General features: G+C 33.8%; 1 protein-coding gene and 1 long non-coding RNA gene across 2 annotated transcripts; one reads left to right on the plus strand and one right to left on the minus strand.

The window, feature by feature from the left end:
- Nucleotides 1-1,677: 1,677 nt before the first annotated feature.
- On the minus strand, nt 1,678-25,018 carry LOC109153902. The gene is made up of 3 exons (XR_002049632.1): nt 24,923-25,018; nt 6,286-6,289; nt 1,678-1,692 (listed from the first exon to the last, which is right to left on the minus strand). It is a non-coding gene; the product is annotated as an uncharacterized LOC109153902 (long non-coding RNA).
- On the plus strand, nt 2,595-4,153 carry LOC109153901 (ervatamin-B-like). The gene is made up of 2 exons (XM_019301797.1): nt 2,595-3,057; nt 3,521-4,153. Exons 1-2 carry the CDS (start codon nt 2,610-2,612, stop codon nt 4,120-4,122), a joined length of 1,050 nt encoding a protein of 349 aa, XP_019157342.1. The 5' UTR covers nt 2,595-2,609; the 3' UTR covers nt 4,123-4,153.
- Nucleotides 25,019-25,405: the final 387 nt, after the last annotated feature.

The raw sequence follows: 25,405 nt of genomic DNA on the forward strand, positions 1-25,405 counted from the left end.
ATCAAATATAATCTAGATCAATGGCTCAAATCAATGAAAATTAAAAAATAAAAACAAAAAAAAAAAACAAAAAACAAAGTGTAAACCACACACCTTAAAAAAGAAAACCTTGCAAGAAGGAAAACCAGACTGACGAACACATTAAGTTTCAACAAAAATGCACCTTAAGTTCTTAACTGAAGAACTGATGCACCTTAAGCACAGAAAACAACGCACCTTAAGAAGGAAAACCATGCGCCTTAAGTTTGACCTAAACGTAAAAAGACCAAATTGCCACCGCGTTTTTTTTTAATATGCGTTCAATCTGGACGGTCCTTTTTAGCGAGATCAACGGCTATCATTCAACTTCATCTTTCTCCTGAGCACAGTATCCACATGTGATCTCTTTATATATATATATATAGGCTTCGAATCTGATGCAACCCCTATACTAGATGAGATCATGATATCTATTGATTCATTTTCCATAAATGGTTGAGATTATAAGAGATTGTAAAAGTAATTAAGGATATATTTAAATCAAAAGGATTAAATAGTAATTGTAGATATATGTTTAATTATGGATATAATTCAATTGGAATCTTAAGCATTATATTAGGGGATTATGAATGAAAAATGATATTTTAAATTATGAGGGACCCTATCAATAGTAATAATTAATTATATTTTGTACATCTGAAATTTTAAATTATGAAAAATTTTACGGCGGTATGTGCGTGGATGTGGAATGGTGTGTGCGTTTTATAGTTTGCCATGGTGTACACCTCCTGTTACAGAAAACCACACACGCCATTCCACGCCCGCGCACACACCATCGTAAAATTTCCCACAATTTTAAAAAAAAAAAAAAAAAAAAAAAAAGAAGCCCAATACTATATCTACTACGCACTGATTAGCTACTCGAAATTCAAACGCCGATACCCAAATTAGATTCGTATATTTTTGTTTTCTTTTGGATACGTTTCGCACACGCCCGAAACTAGTAAAACACAAACCAAAATGTACATGCATGTATCACGAAACGCACATACCAAAACGCATAATTTTATGAAAAAACCAGCACGCCATGGTGTACGAGCCCTGTTACAGTAAGACGCACACACAATTCCACACCCACGCACACACCGCCGTAAAATTCCAAAGAAAATCACTAAGAGAGAGAGAGAGAAATATTGATTAAGGAGAGCTGAAATAACAGTACAAATCTTTATAAACATGGAAATAAATGAAATGGAAAGTAATATATAAATATAGTGCTTAAGGACAAAAAGACTCATGCTTCATCTAAAATCAGTATAACATGGGATCCAAGTGGTAATCAATCTGAATCATCAAAAAATTAAAATCAACGATCAGGGAGTGTGCTCACGGGCTCGGCTGACTATGGGGTGTGCACCGGATTCAAAATATATATATATATATATATATATATATATATATATATATATATATATATATATATATATATATATATATATATATACACACACACACACACACACACATATTTATATATTTCATATTGTACCCCTAATTAAATTTATTTCCTATTTCACTACCACCATCACCGCCACTGACGCCACCACCACCAGCATCACACCATCGTCGCCGCCACAACCACCACCACCACCACCACCTCACCACCACATATTTTTATAAGGGTATTTATGTCTTTTAAAAGATATTTCATTTCTATTTCTTAAACCAACCAAACACTGTAATATAATTCCTAAAGTCTATACCTTCCGCGAACCAAACAATAGAATACAATTCCTATTCTATTCCTTGTCTATTCCATTCATTATGGAATAACATTCCTATTACCCAAAAATTCATTCAGTGAACCAAACGTGCTGTAAATACTTGAATAACTAGATAAGACCACGTGCGGCCTAAAAAACATCTTTGGTACGAAAATTAACTTTTTGCCTACTTAATTATAATATCTATAATTAATGTTAATATGTAAAATCTCTTATAAGATCAATACGTGAGACTTGTCAAATTTTTCATATGTTAATTACATTTTTCTTCATAAGTTTTACAATTTTTCTCATGAGTAGCTGTGGGTGTCAGCTAGATTGGTCGAGTTTAGTCCTGCTCGATTCGATACGTGGCGCTGTGATTTACCATGGAATAATATGTTTAAGGCCATGTTTGGTAAAATGCTTGTTAGCTGATAGTTGTTAGCTGATAGTTGTTAGCTGTTAGTTGATTGTGTTAATTAAAGGGTATAAATAGTTGATAACATTAGCGGATTGTAGAAAAATATTTGGTAAATTAGCTGTTAGCTGATAGCTATTTGGTATAATTTCTTTTCTCATAAAGCTAATTGAAAAAGTTCCTTGGAGTAGCTTTTTGAATTTTCGGAGTTGCAAAAAGCTAATTAACCAAACATTTATATTGATATTTTAACTAAATCAAACAATTAATAGTGGTCAAATAAGCTACTAGTTTTAAGTTGGATATGGTAAGGAGATAGCGAAGGAAATTTGACAAGGAAATTTAAGGATGTTCGCCTATAAATACTAACACATTGAGAGCCTGCACATCCATCCTCATTAATCAAAACACATAAATCATTCCATCACATATACTAGCTATCTCCTATGGCGCTCAACTTTCATTTCAGATTAGTTGTTCTTGCAGCCCTTTCCTTGTTGGGGTTGTTGGCATTGGCATCTCAAGCCACCGCCCGTACCCTCGAAGAAACTTCCTTGCTCTTGCGCCATGAGAAGTGGATGACTCGCCATGGGCGTTCATATAAAGATGATGTCGAGAAAGCAAAACGGTTCCAAATCTTCAAAGAAAACCTAAAGTTTATCGAGTCTTTCAACAAGACTGGTAACCTTTCTTACAAACTTGGCACCAACAAGTTTACGGATCTAACTATAGAGGAGTTCCGAGCCACCATGCTTAATGAAGACAAGTCATCACCAGTCCCTAAGACTTCAAAACCTGCTTCCTTTACGAATGAGAGTTTGGCTCAAATTCCATACTCTTTGGACTGGAGAGAGCATGGTGCTGTGACTGGTATCAAAGACCAAGGACACTGTGGTACGGAACTATTAACAATTATTGCATAACTTTATTTAATTTTGGTTTTAATAAAATGTCATTTTCAATTGCTCAAGTGTGGACCACAAGTATTTTGGTTATTGTCTTACCAGTGCATTTTACATGGTTTTTGAAATAGTAGCAAGTTTTTGGCTGATGGAAACTATGATTTTTGGCCAATTTTACTTCCCGCAAAACAAGAATTTTTCTAGGAAGAAAAAAAAAAAAAAAAAAAAAAAAACAGCGCGCTAGCGCGAAATAGCGGGTTTAGGCGCAACTTCGCGCCTGCTGAGGACGCGTCAGAGTGGCCGCCTGACTGAAACTAACCCTTTTATATGCTGTTTTTTTTTTTTTTTTTAATTGTCAGAATATTTTTTTTTTCTTTTCACTTTCTCTCCTATTTTTGTCTCTCCTACATGACATTCTTAAAAATTGTGCAAACTCCTATGGATGCTCGGATTAGGTTGTTGCTGGGCATTTGCTGCGGTGGCGGCTGTAGAAGGAATAACCAAAATAAAAACAGGCCAATTAATTTCCTTATCCGAACAACAACTCGTCGACTGCGACCCTAACAGTAGCGGCTGCGGCGGCGGAAACAGAACGGAGGCCTTCCAATTCATAAAGGGCAGCGGCGGCCTCATGGCGGAGTCCGACTACCCGTACGAGGGTGTCGAGGCAAGTTGCAACACGCAAACCCTTGGCAACCCAGCTGCCACCATTGCAGGCTATCAAAAGGTGGAAGCCAGCGAATCAGCTCTCCTTGCGGCCGTCGCAAACCAGCCTATCTCAGCGGGAATCACCCTTGACGGAACATTGTTCCATGGCTACTCGAGAACAAACGGAATTTTCACCGGCTACGACAACACCGGTGATTGCGGGTCCGGACACTATCATGCTGTGACGATCATTGGGTACGGGACGAGCCATAAGGGAATGGACTATTGGTTGGTGAAAAATTCATGGGGGACCGATTGGGGTAAGAATGGTTATATGAAGATGGCCAGAGGGATCAATGCTGAGGGAGTTTGTGGCATTAACACCAGCGCTTCTTACCCCATTGCTTAAATTTTTCTAAGAATTATGTTACGTTTATGTCTGTCGTTTGTTGTTGTTTTTATTACCATAAAATTATCCTATGTATTAGGGTGTGCTTCCAATTGTTATTGCAAATGTCTTCAATTTCAATCTAGGTTTAGTTAGATTCAATTAGAGATTGGATTAAGTCATCTTTTGTGATTGATGCAATGTTATTGAATTGAATTATGAGCTAGTGCAATGACTTGATGATGACTCTAGTTGTGAGTTTGGTGGTTTGTATTGACTCTTGTATGATTGATTGATTGTGGCCAAATTATAAAAGAGGTACATGGATAAGGTGTTGTCACTATGAGAATAAAGCAATACCATAGTCATATCTCTCACTAATCCAACTCACCGCTAAGAAAAGGGGGGAAGAAAGGAGATGTGGACACCACACGTTTGATAAAACGATTAAATGGCTTTGAGTTACCATGAGAGTGGGGCTTGAAGCTAATTGAGAGTCCAACGGCAACGGGAGCGGTGTTGGCACCTAGTAGCATCTCCCTTGTTCCATTGTCAATGCATTACATGACCTCTAACCAATGATACACTATACCTTATACTTAAATGGCCTAGTCCAAACCTTAGTTTTATTATTGATTGTTAATTGTTGCTAATTGTTATTTCATTTATTTTGCTTTTATCACATTAACTAGCATTTTGTACGCGCGATGCGCGAAAATTCATGCCCAATATTAAAACATTGATAAATACAAATAATTAAAAATTATAATCGAATTATATATACACAAATAATATATGTATTTTGTACAGACACATATATGATTTACAATTCATAGAAATTTAATTGAAATATAATCCACCATTAAATTAATTTTGTCAAAAAAATCCATTAAATTAATTATATAATGATTTTAATAAAATGATAATTAAAGAATAGGAAAAATATATGATAGATATAGGTGCATGGTAATAATGATGTAGTTATAAATGTTAACGAATTAAAAAAGTAACGGTGTTATAACAGTGTAAGGGTAGTTTTGTCTATTAACATTGAAGTGTACAATATTTAAAGTAAAATGTATACATCTATTAGCATATAAAAAGAGGGACATAAATCAAGGGTATAACCTTGATTGAGACTTATTATGTTTTTAGATTAATCACATCTATTTCTTTGAACTAGCTTCCAAACACTCTACACTCTTGTGATTACTATTGCTCAATCACATACATGCGCATTGTGTGAATAGGCTAATGCCCAATGTTTATATTTAAATAAATATTTCAAAGCATATCAATACAAGATTAATTATTTAAGAGAAGTTCATACATAGGCAATTCAAACTATATGAATGCAAGATAATATAGGAAATTCATTATAATTGTCATTAAAATAAATGTTGGAAACTTTGTAAAATAGATAATCTAAATACTTAGTCTAAAAACGATAGTCTAAATAAATACTACTTTTGATTTTGAATTTCTCTAGGTCTTCTTAATTATCTTTTGGGTAGTATTGTCATCGTCTCCATCTTCACTATTTGTCTTTTTTTTTTTTTTTTGGTAGTGTATTATTTGCAATTGAGTTATTGGTGGTAGCATATATAGATTAGTAGCGTCATGCAATGAGAACTTAGTTGTACTATGAACACTTGATCTTGCAAGCGCAAGTTGATATTTTGTAGTGGTAGTTTTTTTTCATACACGTTTTATGTGGAAGTATTGAATAAATACTAATATTTATTATATTTGTAGAAGGTTCATGAGCAGGCCCGGTCCTATCGTTTTATAGGCCCAGGGCGTATAAAAAATAATGGGCCCTTATTAAATTAATATATATTTTTTATAACTAAAATTTAAATTAAATAAAGGAAAAATGCTAATGTCAAATAATTCACAAGTTTTTAACAATTATACATACACATGAAGACAATTCTATATGCATTCTTAAATCCAAAATAATCAATAATTGCATTGCTTTCATAAATAAAGAATTATACTTTATAAAAACGAATAAATAATTTAAAACCAAATGAGTTTATAGAGAATAAATCTTAGTTATTGGGAGCAATAAATCAAAATACCCTAAACGTACGTGATAAAAGATAAATAATATTCATAATAAAATATGAAATATAATTAATTGGATAAAATAGTTCGAATAAAAAAGACATAATAAATCACACATCTTCTTTATTGATATCAAATTTATAAATACTTTTTTCTTTTAGTTAAATTAATTTCATATTTTTCTTTATTAATATGAATACGATGACGCACAATAAGACTTCTAAACCACATTGACTAGATTTTTTTTTATTTTTTTTTTGAAAGGACATTGACTAGATAATTCATAAAAAAAAAAACTAAATTATCTTTTAAAATATTTTTCATAACTAAATCACAAAATATGTTACATATAAATAACTCATTATAAAGTTCACAAAATAACACATTTCTTAAATATAAGTAGTAAATTACTCGAATGAAAATAAATTCAAATTTTGATATTAATCATAAATCAATCTATATTATAAATCTCAATATATATATATATAATTATAGAAAGGAAATAAAATATTACAAAGTTACAAATTAAATTTGAAAAATACGAATTAGAAATATAAATAACTCATTATAAAGTTCACAAAATAACACATATTTTAAATATAAGTAGTAAATTAATCGAATAGAAATTGATTCAAAATTTGATATTAATCACAAATCTCACTATAATTATAGAAAGAGTGAATTCCATTTTTGGTCCTACTGTTATAGGGGCATTTCCAATTTTAGTGCATCTTAATTTTTTTTGCCACTTTATAACCACTATTATTGAATGTGTTCCACTTTTAGTCCCACCGTAAGTATTTTCATCAAGAGGCCGTGTAATCTAGGGTTATTTTGACCTTTCTTCTCATCCAAGACTATGTTTGACTAAAGAAATGAGAACATTAAACCTAAAACCTAAGAAACCTCGTTGGCCCATGTTGGAACGAACGAAACAATGTAGCTTTGGCTTCCCATTCTCGTTTTTCGAAGAGCCATCTTCGAATATCGGAGGAGGAGGACGAAGCGCCTGGATTAAAAGAGAAGAGACAAACATAAAAAGACCAAAATACCCTTTGATTATACGGCCTCTTGATCAAAATATTAACGGTGGACTAAAAGTGGAACACATTCAATAACAGTGGTTGTAAAGTGGCAAAAAAAATTAAAGTGGACTGAAATTGGAAACGCCCCTATAACAGTAGGACCAAAAATGGAATTCACTCTTATAGAAAGGTAAAACAAAAAATCGCAAAGTTACAAATTAAATTAAATAAAATACAAATTTAAAATATAAATAAATTTCATAAGTTATCATCTAATGTGGCTCGGTGGTGGGGGCTTATATTCTTTGGGCTGACAAATATTATCATATAAAAAATTATGAGTATTTCAAAAATTTCATAAGTTATAATTTTAATACTATATATATAATACGGAGTAATAATGTCCCAAATTGAATTTTAATACTATATAATATAATAATATCAATAATATTCCAAAATTTATCTACTAAAGAATAAGGAAGGAAATCTTAATGCAAAATTAGACATAAACAAGTTCAAACCATTTGACTTGACACATAGAAACCAAGAACTATACCAACTCAGCTAGCTTTCAATTCAATAACACAAATTATAATAAATTATTATAGAAACATCTACAGTATATATAAAAGGTAATTGGATAGCTAGGGTGGTGGGCCCCTTCCAAGTGTGGGCCCTGGGCAAGGGCCCAGCCTGCACTTGCCCAGGGCCGGGCCTGTTCATGAGTAGTACCTCTTGTTCTATTTTTATAACTTATTTACTTGATAGTAACAACAACTGTGCAGGTAGTCCGAATACTAATGCTGCAACGTGTCCAGTTTCATCAATAATTTCCACACCCATTTTGCGCCTATTCATTTTTAAGTTCATATTTTTGAAATTAGTATGAATGAGGGTATAGTAATATTTGATTTTGTGTGTGCGCTTTTTTTTTTTTTTTGTTTAAATTGTTTTTTTATTGAATTGATACTAACCTTGGAGTTAAATTGTTTGTCACTACATAAACATTTGTTAAACAGTGACTACATCCTATATACTAAATGTTTTTGTTGTCAAGATTGATACTGATTTTGCCTTTAATCTAAGCAAGTTGAGCCTCGAAGATGAAATTAAATGTAAATTTATATTAGTTCTAATATATTTAATGAATGCACAATAAGTATTTTACATACAGGATCAATAAATGCATCAACGACGGCTAGTTTGAAATTTCTTCATTTTCTAGATTTGTCAAATTGATTGCAGTATTGTAATAGTCTCGGCATCTTTTCAATGCGTCAATTAGTGTGTCACAGTGTTCTATTGCACAAGGATTCATTGAAAATTAAACAAGAATTCATCGGTATGTATTATTGTTATCGCACAACACCACGATCATTATAGGAATGATATTTTTATATGTGTTGGGTGGAGTCCGTTAAAAGGTCAAGTTCAACAATTGGTAGTTAAGATATCAATTGTTGGATGAAAGTCGGTGAAGGGTTAAATCTAGCACACTACCTCTCGAAATGTGGTAGCAGTATAAAGTTGTGCCTTTGTTGTGAGCTATAGCTTTTGGCGCGGTGATATATAAGCGCTTGATCTTAACAAGTACATGGTATCAAATTTAGGTCATTGGTTTGAGGCAAAGGCTTTGTAGTTAAGCTGCATAAGTAAGGCAACAGGTGGAGACCCATTCAAATTTGCTAATCTATTCAAAGAAAAGCTAGGAATTACTCTACAAAAAGTGGATGAAATGAATTACTCTAGAAACAGTGGATCTATTAAAATTTTCTGCTTGAGGTAGGCTTTTAATAGTAGGATGTATCTGGTTAGTATTCTGCCTTTGGTTGGTTCTCAAGGATTCCTCTGTGCAGTATCATCTTTTATTCTTTTGTTTTCTAGTTTATGTGTGTGTGGAAGAAACCTGGAAAAGCTGTTCTCGAACAGATCGAGTTCTTCGAGTTTGGTTAGCTTACCTATGCTCTCTGGTAATGAACCACTGAAGCTGTTACTAGAGAGCCTGAGGATTCTGAGATTGTGGAGCCGAAAAACGTTTTCCTCACCGCAGCCCCATCGGCAGAAGTAGTTGGTGACCGCAATGCCCATGGCGGTGTCATACCAGCAGCAACACAGCGGAGAACCGAAGCCGCAGCCCCACAGTCAGCAAACACAAAATCGGATGACTTTTTGCCCCCAGTTTAAAAAAGTTAGGATTAAATTAAGTAGGCTTAAATACTTAATACTTGGGACAAAATTGAGTATTATTAGCTAATAATCGGATGATCATTTTGGGTATTAACTTTAAATATTGTTATAATATTGCCAAGCACATTGTGCTTAGATGGTATGCATGTAATGACTCTTCTATATGGGAGGTCATGAGATCGAGCCAGTGTTGACTTTTTGTGTTAGAGTCAATAATGCTAAAAAAAAATTATTATAATGAAGTATATACTTATAATATGGTAATTTAAATTTTTTAATTTATAATATTTTTATTTACAAATTACTATTACTTTTACTAGATAGTATTTTCGCCCATGCGTTGCACGAGATGAATTTGTTATAATATTTTAAAAATATTTAGATCGATATACAATTGTATATATTATAATAACATTGAATATTATATAATATAATTGAAGAATTGAGTTGCACCGATTATGTTTTCTGATGTTGTCATTGCTTGAATTTGAGCAAATAATTACTCAATTAATAGCTAACGTGTAGATATACGCATTCGGTGCTGCAACTTTAGATATTTTATATATCAGCGTTTAGGATTTGTATTAATTGGGCTACTTAGCTCGTTGTCTAGCAATTTAGTTATAGAAATTATTTATATGGAAGATATATTCTCTATGTAGATATATAGCAATTTTGTCATCTTTGTATATATAAAAAAAAAAACATAATATCATTGGCTTGAATTACACATTATTGAATATCTTTGTAGAGGGACATTGATAGTAGTAACAGAATTTTATCCATCCCTGTCTAGAGTTAAAACCATCAGACCGTCAGGATTGGTGACTCGGGAAAAAAGCCATGTACAATTAACCGTGATTAAAGATTGATTTTCTTTCAGTAATAACTCAACGTGAGTTAGTGTTTGACCATGACTTTTGTTGATAGTCATGGCATATGCGAGCATCAACGTGAATTGTTTTTGTTAGAACTTGAACGGAAATCTCGTATCAAAAGGGTGAAAACATTTTAATTAAAGATTTTTACTTTTATTAATAGTATAGATATAGATTGGTGTAAATAATAATTAATAAATTATTATTTCCTTATAAAATTACATTGAATTTCAAATGGATTTTCTCATTTATTACAAAGAATTTGTTTCTGTTATTCTCACAATTATAATGGTTTAATTATTTTTAGAATTTGATAACCATTTTCTATTTTTAAGTACATATTAACTTTAATTTGTGATAGAAATTCATTAGATATTAGTTAATATTCATATAAAACTTTGTTACCAATTAAGCTTTATTATTTTTTTTTACCAATTAATTAATATTCATATTAATTTGGGCGGGAATGTGGAAGAGTAGGATTTTACTTTTATTAATAGTATAAATTGGTGTAAATAATAATTAATAAATTATTATTTCTTTATAAAATTACACAAAATTTCAAACGAATTTTCTCTTTTATTACGCAGAATTTGTGTCCATTATTTTCACAATAATAATAATTTAATTATTCTCATAATTTGATAACCATTTTCTATTTTTTTGTACATATTGACTTTAATATGTGGTAACAATTCACTATATATTAGTTAAGTTTCATATAAAATTTTGTTACCAATTAATCTTTATTAATTTTTTACTAATTAATTAATATTCATATTAATTTGGGCTAGAATGGTGTAAAAGAGAATTTTACTTTTATTAATATTATAGATAGATTAATTTCATTTTGAAATCATTGGTTCATATATTTCAATTATTTATTTTTTCTTTAATTATTCTCATTGTAATCATAAATGATATTGCAATAATTAATTTATGATATTTATCAAATTGTAGTAAAAGTATTATTTCGAATTTGAGACATCTGATTTAGGAAGCTAGTACTGCAGTAACACATCGGGAGTTTCGGAGCAAAATGGATAGAATCAGAGCGGATTGGCCAGCAACATACAATTACCTTGAAGCAATCGAGGTCAAGAAGTGGGCATTGTCGCACAATGGTGGTCATCGGTATAGCATAGTGACAACCAATTGATCAGAATCGTTCAACAATTCGTTGAAGGGATGTCGTATACTGCCGGTTGCTGCACTTGCAAGGCTCACTTCTCACAAAGTAAGGCTAATGTTTGCTTACAGGCGAACAGCGGGGTAGAGGATGCAGGAGAGAGGGTTGCGTTGGCCTACAAAAATTACTAAGCACTTGACAACACTAGAGCAACAAGTGTACAATGCCACCATTGAAAGATATAATGACTCAATGTGATTGTACGGGGTTGCTCTGGAAACCCGACATGTCACGCAACGTCCCAAACGGTTTTTTAGAGTTTGTTTGGCAGATCCTTCCTGCGACTGTGGACACTGGAAGGTCAACAGTTTACCATGTGCACATATCATTGCTGCATGTCAGTTTCAAAGAGTTACGTATGACTCATTCGTGCCGAACGTTTTCTCATTAGAGAACTACATAATGAGTTATGCAGGTAATTAATTTTATCCACCAAACTCTGAAATTGAATGGAGGAGTGAGCACATTATACTTCCACCATATTCTGCTAGGTGAGATTCGCGTCCTGGACAAAGACAAACTCGTCGCTACCCAATGGAAATGGACTATGGAAATACAAGATCCACGCGACGATGTAAGTAGGATAGTTATGCCATGGAACCGTGCACCGTTATCTTTTTTTTTTTCCTTAATTAACCGCACGACTTTTCTTCTTCATTTTCACATTTTGTGGTTTCACTTCCTCTTCGCACAAGCTTCTTCAACATAATCTCATAAAAAGAAAATTCATAATTTCATGCACATTCATAAATCCATGCCTGCACATTCATAATTGCGTGGATTTATGAATATGCAGTTATGAAATTATGAATTTTCTTTTATGAGATTATGAATTTTCTATTATGAGATTATGAATTTTCTGTTATGAGATTATGAATTTACAGTACATTCATAATCTCATAACAGAAAATTCATAATTTGACCAAACGCGCGCCGTTAACACCACATTAGCGAATTTTTTTTTCTCGTAAAAACGGCACCGTTTGGATCTGTGTTCACCATTGATGGTGAACATGTTTCCAGGGCATAATGCTGGCCTCAAACTCATGTTTCACACCAGTGCCCGACGTTAGTTAACCAATCGTAGTGATATTAACTAACTCCACTCCTTATACACATAACTTCAATGGAAATGCAGATGGTTTCAATGTTAACTTTTCTTTCGATCAAATATTATTTTTATAAGTTTCATTCATGATAATGTGTATGGTGAACTTAACGATTTAAATATATGATAATAATAATATTATTAACAGCTTTTGTATTTCATCTTTTTTATAATTATGTTTCATTTTTGAGTTAATACCCAAAATCGTCTTCGACTATAGTGGTTTTTCTCAATTTCGTCCTAAACGACTTTGGTGACCTAATATCGTCCCAGACTTTTGTGTTTCGCTCAATTTAGTCCCAGACTTTTGTGTTTTTGCTCAATTTAGTCCTTCATTTGTTATTCTGTCCATTTGGTGTTAAATAAATAGACAATTCAGTAATTTTAATATTGGTATCTCTTTACTCATAGACATGTGAACTGCGAAATCCTTTTTTTTTTTTTTTACGAATTACTCCCAGAATTACTCCTAAAACTACGAATATAAAATTTGATTTGCAGGTCCGGGAGTAATTCTGGGTGTAATTCGTACAAGAAAGAGGAATTTCGCACTTCACAAGTTGAAAGTAAAGAGAGATCAATATTGACATTACTGAATTGTCCCTTTATTTAACACCAATTTGACGGAATAACAAATGGAGGACTAAATTGAGCGAAACACAAACGTCTGAGACGATATTAGGTTACCAAAGTCGTTTAGGACGAAATTGAGAAAAACTACTATAGTCGAGGACGATTTTGGGTATTAACTCTTTCATTTTTACTTATTTAGTCAAACATCACTAAAAATTATTACTAATAATTACTTAATTATTACTAATAATTACTTAATTATTACTACAAAATCGGTCTTGATTTTAATTTCTTGTACAATTATATATACGTTCCTAGGGTCCGGATCCGGTGAGGACCTAATCTTAGGTGAGGACGTGAGGACTAATCTAGACCATTAAATCAGAATGATGTATGTCTGAGATTAAAAGGAACAAATCACACGGATTAAGAAAAAAAATCCCTTTAAACTATTAAAATATATAAATTTCGGGTAAATCGGTCTTATTAAAAGATGTGCATTCCTATACAAAATATTGTGCATTCTATACTGAGTGTTGTGCATCGATAACATTATTGTTGTGCATTCAAACCCCGCCAAAAAATCATAGTGGACATCCCAATGTCCCCTACGATGCACTGAAATATGTGCTATAATGCACAACTCTCTAGCCTGTAGTGCACAACTTACAACACTAGGTTGCACAATCAGCACACACGAATGCACAATCATACTACCCAGGCATTTATACATATACACGACAATCCAAATATATACAATATTATACTCAAAAGAACGAGCGAAAAAAATAAAAAATACTCATTAGTTTGCATGGGCGAACACTCAATCAATGATGAAGAAATCGCGGCTCCAAATTGCAACGGTGATGATCCAAGAAAATAGGAAACCAATTTGGCCAAGGATTACACATGCGTTCACACTTAAAAAAATAGAAAAAGACTCTACTACCCACTTTAACAAAAAAAATCAATCCATGTCATCTCAAGAACTCAAATCTGGGCCATTCAAATAAAAAACAAACGCACAAGATTAGTCCTCACGTCCTCACCTAAGATTAGGTCCTCACCTGATCCGGTTCCTACGTTCCTATTCTAATTGTATATACCTTTGTATTCTAATTATATACCGCTCGTATTCTAATTTTTTTTTCCAGTTTAAAATAATGTTGTCTTCCTCAAAGACATTATTATAGTATGATGTCTTCCCTAAAGACGTTATTCCTTTGTATGTTAGCCACAAAAGAAATTTCTCATTTTCGAATGCCGTGTGCAACAATATGCTGGTGAGGGTAGCAAATGTCGGGGCTTTTTGTTGGGTAATATGGTTGAAAAATCTCAAAATAATAGTTTTACAGAAAAATTATTATTGTATGGGAAACAGAAAAACTGGGAAGGAAAAGATGTGAAAAACTGGGTAAAGGTTAGCACGAGTTCGAACACAAAGTTCTTTTCCTTAAAACCTTATTTGCTACCTCCCACAAGTGCTAGGAGCGTTGTAGCCTAGGTTTCCCAGGATAAAACGTGCTACGAATATTTGTTTAAGCACCTAAACAAAGAACCCGGCAAACAAAGCAAAGCTGTAACACAGATTGGCTAAAGAAGAGAGTAGAAGCAGAGTTTTGAGAGGATAAAGCTACTGAAATTCCTTTGTTTCTCTACTGTGTAAAATGCTACTGCTCTACCTCTCTTTATATAGGGATGTTAGAGTGATAGCATTCAACATGGCCATTAAATTGGTATTAAAACCAATTGTGTAACACCTGTAACGGCCACCCACTAAGTAGGATTAAACTCAGATTTAAAATAGGAATTAAAACAGTGTTAATTCCAGTAACAGTTGAGTTTAATCTTCTGAACTTTTGGGTTTCAGACCGTTGGGGTGCAGGTTCACACGAGAGCACACGGACCAGGCAACACGAGAGTACATCTCTCATGCGCGCTGTGGTGCAACCCGAGAGTGCACCTCTCGTGATCACTGATGCACGAGAGTTGTGCTCTCGGTGCACCACACCCTCTCGTGCTCTCTGTAGCACGAGAGTAGGTGCTCTCGGTTTCGGTCGAACTCGGGCGAACCAAGTGAATATATCAGTTGGAAAATGATACCGAAGTTTGGCATAACTTAGCCCGCAAGGACAGCCAATTTCCGGACGACATTCGTGCCTGCAGGTGCCGGCGCACGCGAGCTCGGGCTTGAATCAAGCATTTTCGATCTCTTCTAGTTGGATTTTGATTTGCACCCCGCCCCCTCCCCCCGCGCGAGAGAGCCTCTATGTTATACAATTCAACAAGCATCAAAAGAGCTCTTGTACATAAGGGGGGAAAATCTTCTTTCCAAACCAATGTGGGACAAATACCACTATTTCCTTTCATTTCCCAACTCAAATGGGTCTACTTTGAGAATCAATATCTCATTCACCCATTATCCGTTTTGAGCGTACAATATATCAATCTTTTCGTCTCACTACGAAGAACCCGAATCCACTTTGACCCGACCCAAATCTGAAGTGGACCCCATTGATAATTGTACCACAAAATAGCCACTTAATATGTCATTTTAAGCTAATTTTTCCAACAATCCCCCACATGAATGAAAATTGATTTTCGGGGTAGTTTTAAAATCGGAAACAACTGTGTTCAACGGTCGATCCTTGCATAGGATAGGTAGGGTCACACCCTTTGAACCTTCCCTCGTGAAGATACATTTACTCTACTGACTGTACGGTAGAACGCGATGTCTTTAAATCGACTGACGTTTGTGTAGACGATGACATATCTCACACAGGAACCTCCCAACCATGCTTTGTTCTCATGACTGTGCCCATTTTGGTCGTGGGTCGCCATTCCTGGTTCTGCAAGAGTTTGTGAAGAATTATGCCCATCAATTCTCCTTTGAAGCTACCCTCATTTCTCTCTCACATAGGTGATTATTTCCCGAGTATCCCGCATACTCACATATGTCAACCGACATTCTGATAAGCAGTATTTATATATTTAATTTAGATTAATTCTTATAATAAATTAGTTTTATTTATTTAGTATTATATTTATTTTAAACTTTATTTTATATTTTGTACTAATATAATATTAGTTGAATAATTAGGCTTAATCAACAAATTAGTAAGTGTTGAGCTTAATTAGTTTATGGAAAAATTAAATAGGCTTAGTAGTTAATTGGCCCACTAAAATAAGCCCAAATTCTATAAACTAATCATCTTTTCTTTTAGGTGAATTATGTGCGCAAGAAATAAGACCAGAGAGCAGCTTCAACGGCACGACTTATTCTACGATTTCTCCGTGAACTTCAGTTACGTACGTAGACAACAAACGATGACTCCGTAGGCTGCTGCGATGAAGACAAACTGCGCGCTCCGTCCGTAAACTGCCGTCGACTCTTTCTGTGGATTCTTCAAATTGTGGTCTGCTGCTATACGGACAAATTAATTGAATTAGAGGTTGGAGCTTGTTCTACTAATTTTTTGTAGTTTCTTAGAAATTAGGAAAATAAAGATTATTTATTTTCTAGGTTCTATGTGGTTGAAAGAAATTGATTTTATTTGTGGATGTTAGGGAAATTAGGGCTATTTTGAGCTGATTAGGGAGCCTGAACTAGTATAAATAGGGATGAATTTTGCACTATAGCATAGTCAGTTTTGTTCAGAATCACTTTATTTTACTGTAAACACTCTCTGCAATGTACTGCTGAGTTCGAATTTTCCAATTCAAGGATTATTGAAGTTTGATTCTACAAGACCAGTGAGATTTATTTAGCTTAATTTTATTCTCTGCACTTTATTATTTATATATCTCCTGTTATCTGAGTTTAAATTATTGCTTGATTAATTGTTGCAAATGGCCCATTGTTCAATTGTCAAGTTATTATATTGCAAATTAGAACTTTGAATCCGTAATTGTTTAAGTGTTCTAAAGCTAGTAGCAAATAACATAGTTGATTATAAATTAGATTTTCAATCTTATGTTATGAAGATATATAGTCTAGTTTAAATGAACCATGCTTTTGAGTTTGTTGGCTAGAATTGGTAATCTTTCTAATTCTTTTAATGCTGTTAGTAAATTAAATCCTAAGAGCTTGTTTATGATTGTTTATTAGCTAGGGAAGTTATCAAAGAGCTTGTTTTGATTATCGACAAAGTAAGGAAAGATAGGTTATTAGAGCTTGTTAATAACCATAACCAATTTGGTAAAGCGTTAAGTAATTATTTCTTGGAAATCGATGATCTGTCTTGTTAGAATTGAATTGATATTATTCCTTGAGTTGGATACTAGTTGATATTGATTATTTAATATTTTGTATTGTTTGCCTTTTTATTGTTGCTATTTAATTTACAATTCTCATCTCATTCTTCATTGACTCTTTGATTAAAAATAAGTCTGACCAATCTCTGTGGGTACGACCTTACTCATCACTATTGCAAATTATAGAGTAAGTAATTTATTATTTGTTGATTTCGACACCCATCAAATTTTTGGCGCCGTTGCCGGGGATTGGTGTTAAATAGATTTAATTTTATGTCACGTTCTTCTCGTACAGGTCAACTGCAATACGATCCTGAAATCGAGAAGACTGCTAAAAGGTTGAGGAAGGAAACTAAGCTGCGCAAAAATCAAGCCCTTTCATCAACATCCCTTCAATCAAATACAACAACCGAATCAACTGCTTTTTGCTGCGATCCCGAAGTAGAGCAAGTGATGGCCGAAGAACAAAGAACGTTGCGGGAGCTTTCTGCACCAAATGTTAATCAACAACTGCTTTGTATTCAACATCCTGCATTAGAGGTTGGTTTTGAATTACATTCAGGTTTGATTCAATTACTTCCAACTTTTCGTGTACTTGAAAATGAAGATCCACATAAGCACCTAAAGGAGTTCCACGTGGTGTGTTCGAGCTTCAAACCACAAGGAGTAACGGAAGATCAAATCAAACTGCGTGCCTTCCCATTCTCACTAGTCGATAGAGCAAAGGATTGGTTATTTTACCTTCCTTCTGGCTCAATAACCACATGGAATGAAATGGTAAGATTGTTCCTTGAAAAGTTTTTTCCAGCGTCACGAGCTGCCAATATTAGAAGAGAAATATGTAGCATTAAGCAAAGAGACGTAGAGACCCTCCACGAGTACTGGGAACGCTTCAAGCAACTGTGTGCAAGTTGCCCCCAACACGGAGTTTTTGAACAACTCCTCATTAATACTTTTATGAAGGATTGCTTCCCATGGAGAGAAAAATGATGGATGCAGCTAGTGGAGGTGCTATAGTGAATAAAACTCCCCAAGAAGCTAGAGAGTTAATATCAATAATGGCTGCCAATTCACAACAATTTGGATGCAGACAGGTTACGTCTTCTAGAAGAGTGAACGAGGTAAACATTTCTTCTATTGAGAATAAACTATCTCATTTAACTACTCTTGTTCAACAGTTAGCTGTAGGAAATATGCAGCAACTAAAAGCTTGTGGGATATGTGCTGCTACTGGACACCAAACTGAAATGTGCCCAACACTTCAATACGATTCGTGTGAGCAAGCTAATGCAATTGGAGGATTCCCAGGCCAACCACAAAGAAATTATGATCCCTACTCAAATACATATAACCCAGATGGAGGGATCATCCAAATTTCAGCTATAAGCCGCGTCCACAATTTCCACAGTTTCAACCTAGACAACCAATTCAACAACCTTCATCTTCACAACAATCATCCTCTAATTCAGGTATGTCACTGGAAGATATTGTTAAATCACTTGCTACTAACACACAACAATTTCAGCAAGAAACAAGAACAAGTATTCAACATTTGGAAAGTCAGGTGAGCCAACTAGCATCTACCGTGAGTAGATTGGAGTCTCAAGGTAAATTACCCTCACAAACTGTTGTAAATCCAAAGCAAAATGCAAGTGCAGTTACCTTGAGAAGTGGGAAAGAGCTGCAAGAACCTACTCAAGTGAAAAGCAGACACAACCGGGATGAAGAAAAAGAAAAAGAAGTCCGTCCACCCCAAAATGATCAAAAGCTTGTCAAAGAACATCCGGAGGCTGTGGTAATTCCTCCCCCTTTTCCTAGTAGATTGGCAAAATCAAAAAAAGATGAAGAACAAAAAGAAATACTTGACACATTTCGAAAGGTTGAGGTAAATATTCCTTTACTTGATGCTATTAAACAAATTCCTCGATATGCTAAATTTCTTAAAGAGTTGTGTACAAATAAAAGAAAGTTGAAAGGCAATGAAATGGTAAGCATGGGGGAAAATGTTTCAGCTGTTCTTCAAAAGAAGTTGCCTCCTAAATGCAAAGATCCTGGTATGTTTACTATCCCTTGCAAAATTGGAAATGTTAATGTTGAAAGAGCAATGTTAGATCTAGGAGCTTCAATTAATGTGATGCCTTTATCTATTTATTCATCTTTGAATATTGGTTCCTTAAAAGAAACTGGTGGAATTGTTCAACTTGCTGATAGATCTAATGTTTATCCTGTGGGGGTTTTAGAAGATGTTTTAGTGCAAATTGATGGGTTGATTTTTCCTGCTGATTTTTATGTGTTAGATATGGAAGAAGATAATTCTACTAATTCTTCATTAATTTTATTAGGAAGGCCATTTTTGAAAACATCTAGAACTAAAATTGATGTGCATGATGGTACACTCACAATGGAATTTGATGGTGAACTCATTAAGTTTAACATTTATAATGCTATGAAATATCCTGATGATGTATCGTCTGTTTCTCTAGTAGATGTTGTTGACCCTTTTGTGCAGAAAATTTCTTATTTGACTTATAATAATGCCTTAGAGGTTGCACTAAACTTGAACCTTACCCCTGATGGGTTGAAGAAGATCATGAATAAGTTTTCTTTGAATTTTGATTTGCAAGATATTGTACATGAGTTGGAGTCACTTAAGCCAATGAAGTATAATGCTTATTATATTGAGTTGCCTATATCTGACACAAAACTCCTTCCTTCTGTTGTTCAAGCTCCAAAGATAGAACTGAAACCATTGCCAGATCATTTAAAGTATGCATTCTTAGGGGATGAAGAGACTCTTCCCGTGTTAATCTCCAAAAAACTATCTACATTGGAAGAAGAAAAATTGGTCCGAGTGCTTAGGGAATATAAGCAAGCGATAGGTTGGACTATAGCTGACATTAAGGGATTGAGCCCTTCTACTTGTATGCACCGGATATTGTTAGAAGATGAGTGTAAGCCTTCTAAACAGGCCCAACGCCGATTGAACCCACCCATGATGGAAGTGGTTAAAAAAGAAATATTGAAACTTCTTGATGCAGGTATCATCTATCCAATCTCAGATAGCAAGTGGGTAAGTCCTGTGCACGTTGTCCCAAAGAAAACAGGTATAACAGTGATTGAAAATGATAATGGTGAGTTGGTTCCCACTCGTATTCAAAATGGGTGGCGAATGTGTGTAGATTACAGAAAATTAAATGCAATAACTAGAAAAGATCATTTCCCACTCCCGTTTATTGATCAAATGCTTGAACGTTTAGCAGGTCATTCCCATTATTGTTGCCTGGATGGTTTTTCAGGTTTTCATCAGATTCCAGTTGCACCTGGAGACCAAGAAAAAACGACCTTCACCTGCCCGTTTGGCACCTTTGCATTCCGGTGGATGCCATTTGGTCTTTGCAATGCTCCTACTACATTTCAAAGGTGTATGGTTAGTATCTTTTCAGATTTTGTAGAGATTTTTATAGAGGTATTCATGGATGACTTTACAGTCTATGGTGATTCTTTTGATGCCTGTTTAGCTAACCTCACTAAAGTGCTTGAACGATGTATTGAAAAAAAACCTTATTTTAAATTTTGAAAAATGTCACTTCATGGTTGATCAGGGTATTATTTTGGGGCATGTGGTATCTTTTGAAGGGATTGAAGTGGATAGAGCTAAGGTAGAAGTTATTAAATCTTTGCCTTACCCTGCTAGTGTGCGGGAGATTCGTTCTTTTCTTGGTCATGCAGGTTTCTATAGGAGATTTATGAAGGAGTTTTCAAAAATTAGCAATCCATTGTGTCGATTGTTGCAAAAGGATGTGACATTTGAGTTCGATGAAGCATGCAAAGATTCTTTTGATACGCTAAAAGATATGTTAACATCTGCACCAATAATTCAGCCACCGAATTGGGATCTTCCATTCGAACTTATGTGTGATGCCAGCAATCATGCAGTTGGCGCTGTACTAGGCCAAAAAGTTGGAAGGGCTTCACATGTTATTTATTATGCTTCAAGAACACTTGATAGTGCACAAAGCAATTATACCACAACAGAAAACGAACTTTTAGCTATTGTATTTGCTTTAGAAAAATTCCGTTCATATTTGCTTGGTACTAAAGTGATTGTTTATTCTGACCATGCAGCTCTTAAGTACTTGCTTTCAAAGAAAGAAGCTAAGCCCAGACTCATTCGGTGGATGCTCTTATTACAAGAGTTTAACCTGGAGATACGAGATAAGAAGGGTGCAGAAAATTTAGTTGCTGATCATCTTAGTAGGATAATTACAAGTGAAAAACCTTCGCCATTGCAAGATGATTTTCCTGATGAACATCTTTTTTCTGTTCAAAAGATGATTCACTGGTATGCTGATATTGTGAATTATTTAGTTACTAGAACATTACCAGTTGATTTATCTAAATCTCAGAAAGATAAAATTAAGAGTGATGCTAAATACTATGTTTGGGATGACCCTTATTTGTGGAAGCATTGTTCTGATCAAATAATCCGAAGGTGTGTATCTCAAGAAGAAATTCCTTCCATTTTGAATTTTTGTCATTCATATGCATGTGGAGGACATTTTGGTCCAAAAAGAACTGCTCGTAAAGTGTTAGAATGTGGTTTATTTTGGCCATCCTTATTCCGTGATTGTTATATGTTTTGCAAAACATGTGCGCAATGTCAAAAAAACTGGAAATTTGGGTTATAGGGATCAAATGCCACTTACTCCTATACTTGTTTGTGAAATATTTGATGTTTGGGGTATTGATTTCATGGGTCCTTTTCCTTCTTCTTACAATAATGTTTACATTATTCTTGCTGTGGATTATGTGTCAAAGTGGGTTGAAGCTAAGGCTACCCGGACTGATTGTGCTAAAGTTGTTGTTGAGTTCGTTAAATCTAATATTTTTACTAGGTTTGGGATGCCAAGAGCAATAATAAGCGATCGTGGAACTCATTTTTGCAACAGAGTGGTGGAAGCATTGATGAAAAAATATGATGTTACTCACCGTGTTTCTACAGGTTACCATCCACAAAGCAATGGACAGGCAGAAATCTCAAACAAAGAAATTAAGTCCATACTAGAGAAGACTGTTAACCCGAACATGAAAGATTGGAGTACATGACTTGATGATGCTTTATGGGCTTATCGAACGGCCTACAAAACTCCAATAGTTGAAATACACAGTTTAGAGACCGGAAAAAATTTAAAAGTTAATGGACATCGTTTAAAGCCATTTTATGAAGGTTTTCAGGCATATAATGTTGAAGAAATTAGTCTGCAGTGCCCAGTTTATGAAGATTGAAAGAGATGATGTCCAACCAATGACATGCTACTTATGACAAGGGGAGTTTGTTCCATTCTTTTAAACACATTCTTTATTATTTACATGCCTTAATTTTTAATTCTATTTTAACATTTGGGACAATGTTAAGAATAAGTGTGGGGAGGGGACTATTATTCATGATTTAATTCTTCCCTTCTAACTAATAATAAATTTTTCAAAAAATATAGTATTTTTACTAAATTCATGACATAATTGAATAATTGGTCTTGCATATTATGATTATTTAGTTTAGTATTTTGTTTGATATGGTGGTGGCTAAACTAAACAAGCATGAACCTGTGAGATTTTTGAGCCTTTAACTGACACTTCAGTTCAATTATTTTGTTCCTGTGTGATATCTTCCATAGATTTGTATCTCTAGAACTTGCCTTGATTCTCTTTAAAGCTAATTTGATGCATGCATGATTTTTAATATGATTAAGGCCATCTTTGATTTTTAGCCTCACTAGCCAAATAGCCTATTCATACCATGATTGATTTATCCTTAGTCAGCCACTTTGAGGCTTTTTAACTGTTTGTTTTTGCTATGGAACCACATTATAAGCCTTATACTTGACATTGATTTCCTTAACCTTGCCTAAAAGATTAGGGGAGCTTGATTGAGGAATTGCATAAAGATTTGAGTGTGGGAAAAATGTTGACAAAGTATCTATGACTGAGAATAATGAATTGGTCATTAGACTTTGGTTGGTATTTTCAAAAAGAAAAGATGGTAGATAATGGGAAATGAGTTGATGTAATTATTTCAAATCGAGATTGTTCCTAAACTAAGAAGGTGAAGTATTCTATGGAAATTGTGATTCTACAAAAAAAAACAAAAAACAAAAAAAACAAAAAAAAAAAAGAAAAAAATGCAAAATACGAAATGGAAAAAGCAGAAAAAAAAAAGGAAAAAAGGATATGGAAGGCAGAATGAAAAAAAGAGAATTATTATTATTATTATTATTATTATTATTATTATTATTTTTCATGTTGAATAAGGTATAAATAGTTTATTATCTTATGGGGGGTGTGATAGTTTATTTGGTTGGAGATTGAAGTGTCGAAACAACAAGAGAGATTTGGTTCACTTGGTCTTTATTTTGAATTATTAGTTCATTCAATCATGCTCCTCTAAGTTTTTAAGGCTTTTTGAACTACTTTCCAAAATAATTCCTACCCTTTACCCTAGTCCCATTACAACCATGAAAAAGTCCTTATGATTTGATCATGCATGTTATCTTGTAGTAGAGAATGAGAAGATATGCAAGCCTATGGCAGAGCATTTCTATAGGTATTGATTTGAGTGAAATACACACACCCTTCAAACACTTGTGCGTTATGAGTGATATTCCCGTGAGAGCTTGGTTACTTAGTTCACTCTATTTTCAAATAAACTGCTAACTAACTATTTATAATGTGTTTGAGACCGATGTTCATGAAGTGTTATGAGTTATTACATGTTTATATTTTTCTTGAATAATGTTTGTGCTTGAGGACAAGCAAATGATTAGTGTGGGGAGTTTTGATAAGCACTATTTATATATTTAATTTAGATTAATTCTTATAATAAATTAGTTTTATTTATTTAGTATTATATTTATTTTAAACTTTATTTTATATTTTGTACTAATATAATATTAGTTGAATAATTAGGCTTAATCAACAAATTAGTAAGTGTTGAGCTTAATTAGTTTATGGAAAAATTAAATAGGCTTAGTAGTTAATTGGCCCACTAAAATAAGCCCAAATTCTATAAACTAATCATCTTTTCTTTTAGGTGAATTATGTGCGCAAGAAATAAGACCAGAGAGCAGCTTCAACGGCACGATTTATTCTACGATTTCTCCGTGAACTTCAGTTACGTACGTAGACAACAAACGACGACTCCGTAGGCTGCTGCGATGAAGACGAACTGCGCGCTCCGTCCGTAAACTGCCGTCGACTCTTTCTGTGGCTTCTTCAAATTGTGGTCTGCTGCTGTACGGACAAATTAAATGAATTAGAGGTTGGAGCTTGTTCTACTGATTTTTTGTGGTTTCTTAGAAATTAGGAAAATAAAGATTATTTATTTTCTAGGTTCTATGTGGTTGAAAGAAATTGATTTTATTTGTGGATGTTAGGGAAATTAGGGCTATTTTGAGCTGATTAGGGAGCCTAAACTAGTATAAATAGGGATGAATTTTGCACTATAGCATAGTCAGTTTTGTTCAGAATCACTTTATTTTACTATAAACACTCTCTGCAATGTACTGCTGAGTTCGAATTTTCCAATTCAAGGATTATTGAAGTTTGATTCTACAAGACCAGTGAGATTTATTTAGCTTAATTTTATTCTCTGAACTTTATTATTTATATATCTCCTGTTATCTGAGTTTAAATTATTGCTTGATTAATTGTTGCAAAGGGCCCATTGTTCAATTGTCAAGTTATTATATTGCTAATTAGAACTTTGAATCCGTAATTGTTTAAGTGTTCTAAAGCTAGTAGCAAATAACATAGTTGATTATAAATTAGATTTTCAATCTTATGTTATGAAGATATATAGTCTAGTTTAAATGAACCATGCTTTTGAGTTTGTTGGCTAGAATTGGTAATCTTCTAATTCTTTTAATGCTGTTAGTAAATTAAATCCTAAGAGCTTGTTTAGGATTGTTTATTAGCTAGGGAAGTTATCAAAGAGCTTGTTTTGATTATCGACAAAGTAAGGAAA

Source organism: Ipomoea nil, unplaced genomic scaffold (assembly GCF_001879475.1).
Source record: "Ipomoea nil cultivar Tokyo-kokei standard unplaced genomic scaffold, Asagao_1.1 scaffold2565, whole genome shotgun sequence".
Taxonomy (NCBI): Eukaryota; Viridiplantae; Streptophyta; class Magnoliopsida; order Solanales; family Convolvulaceae; genus Ipomoea; species Ipomoea nil.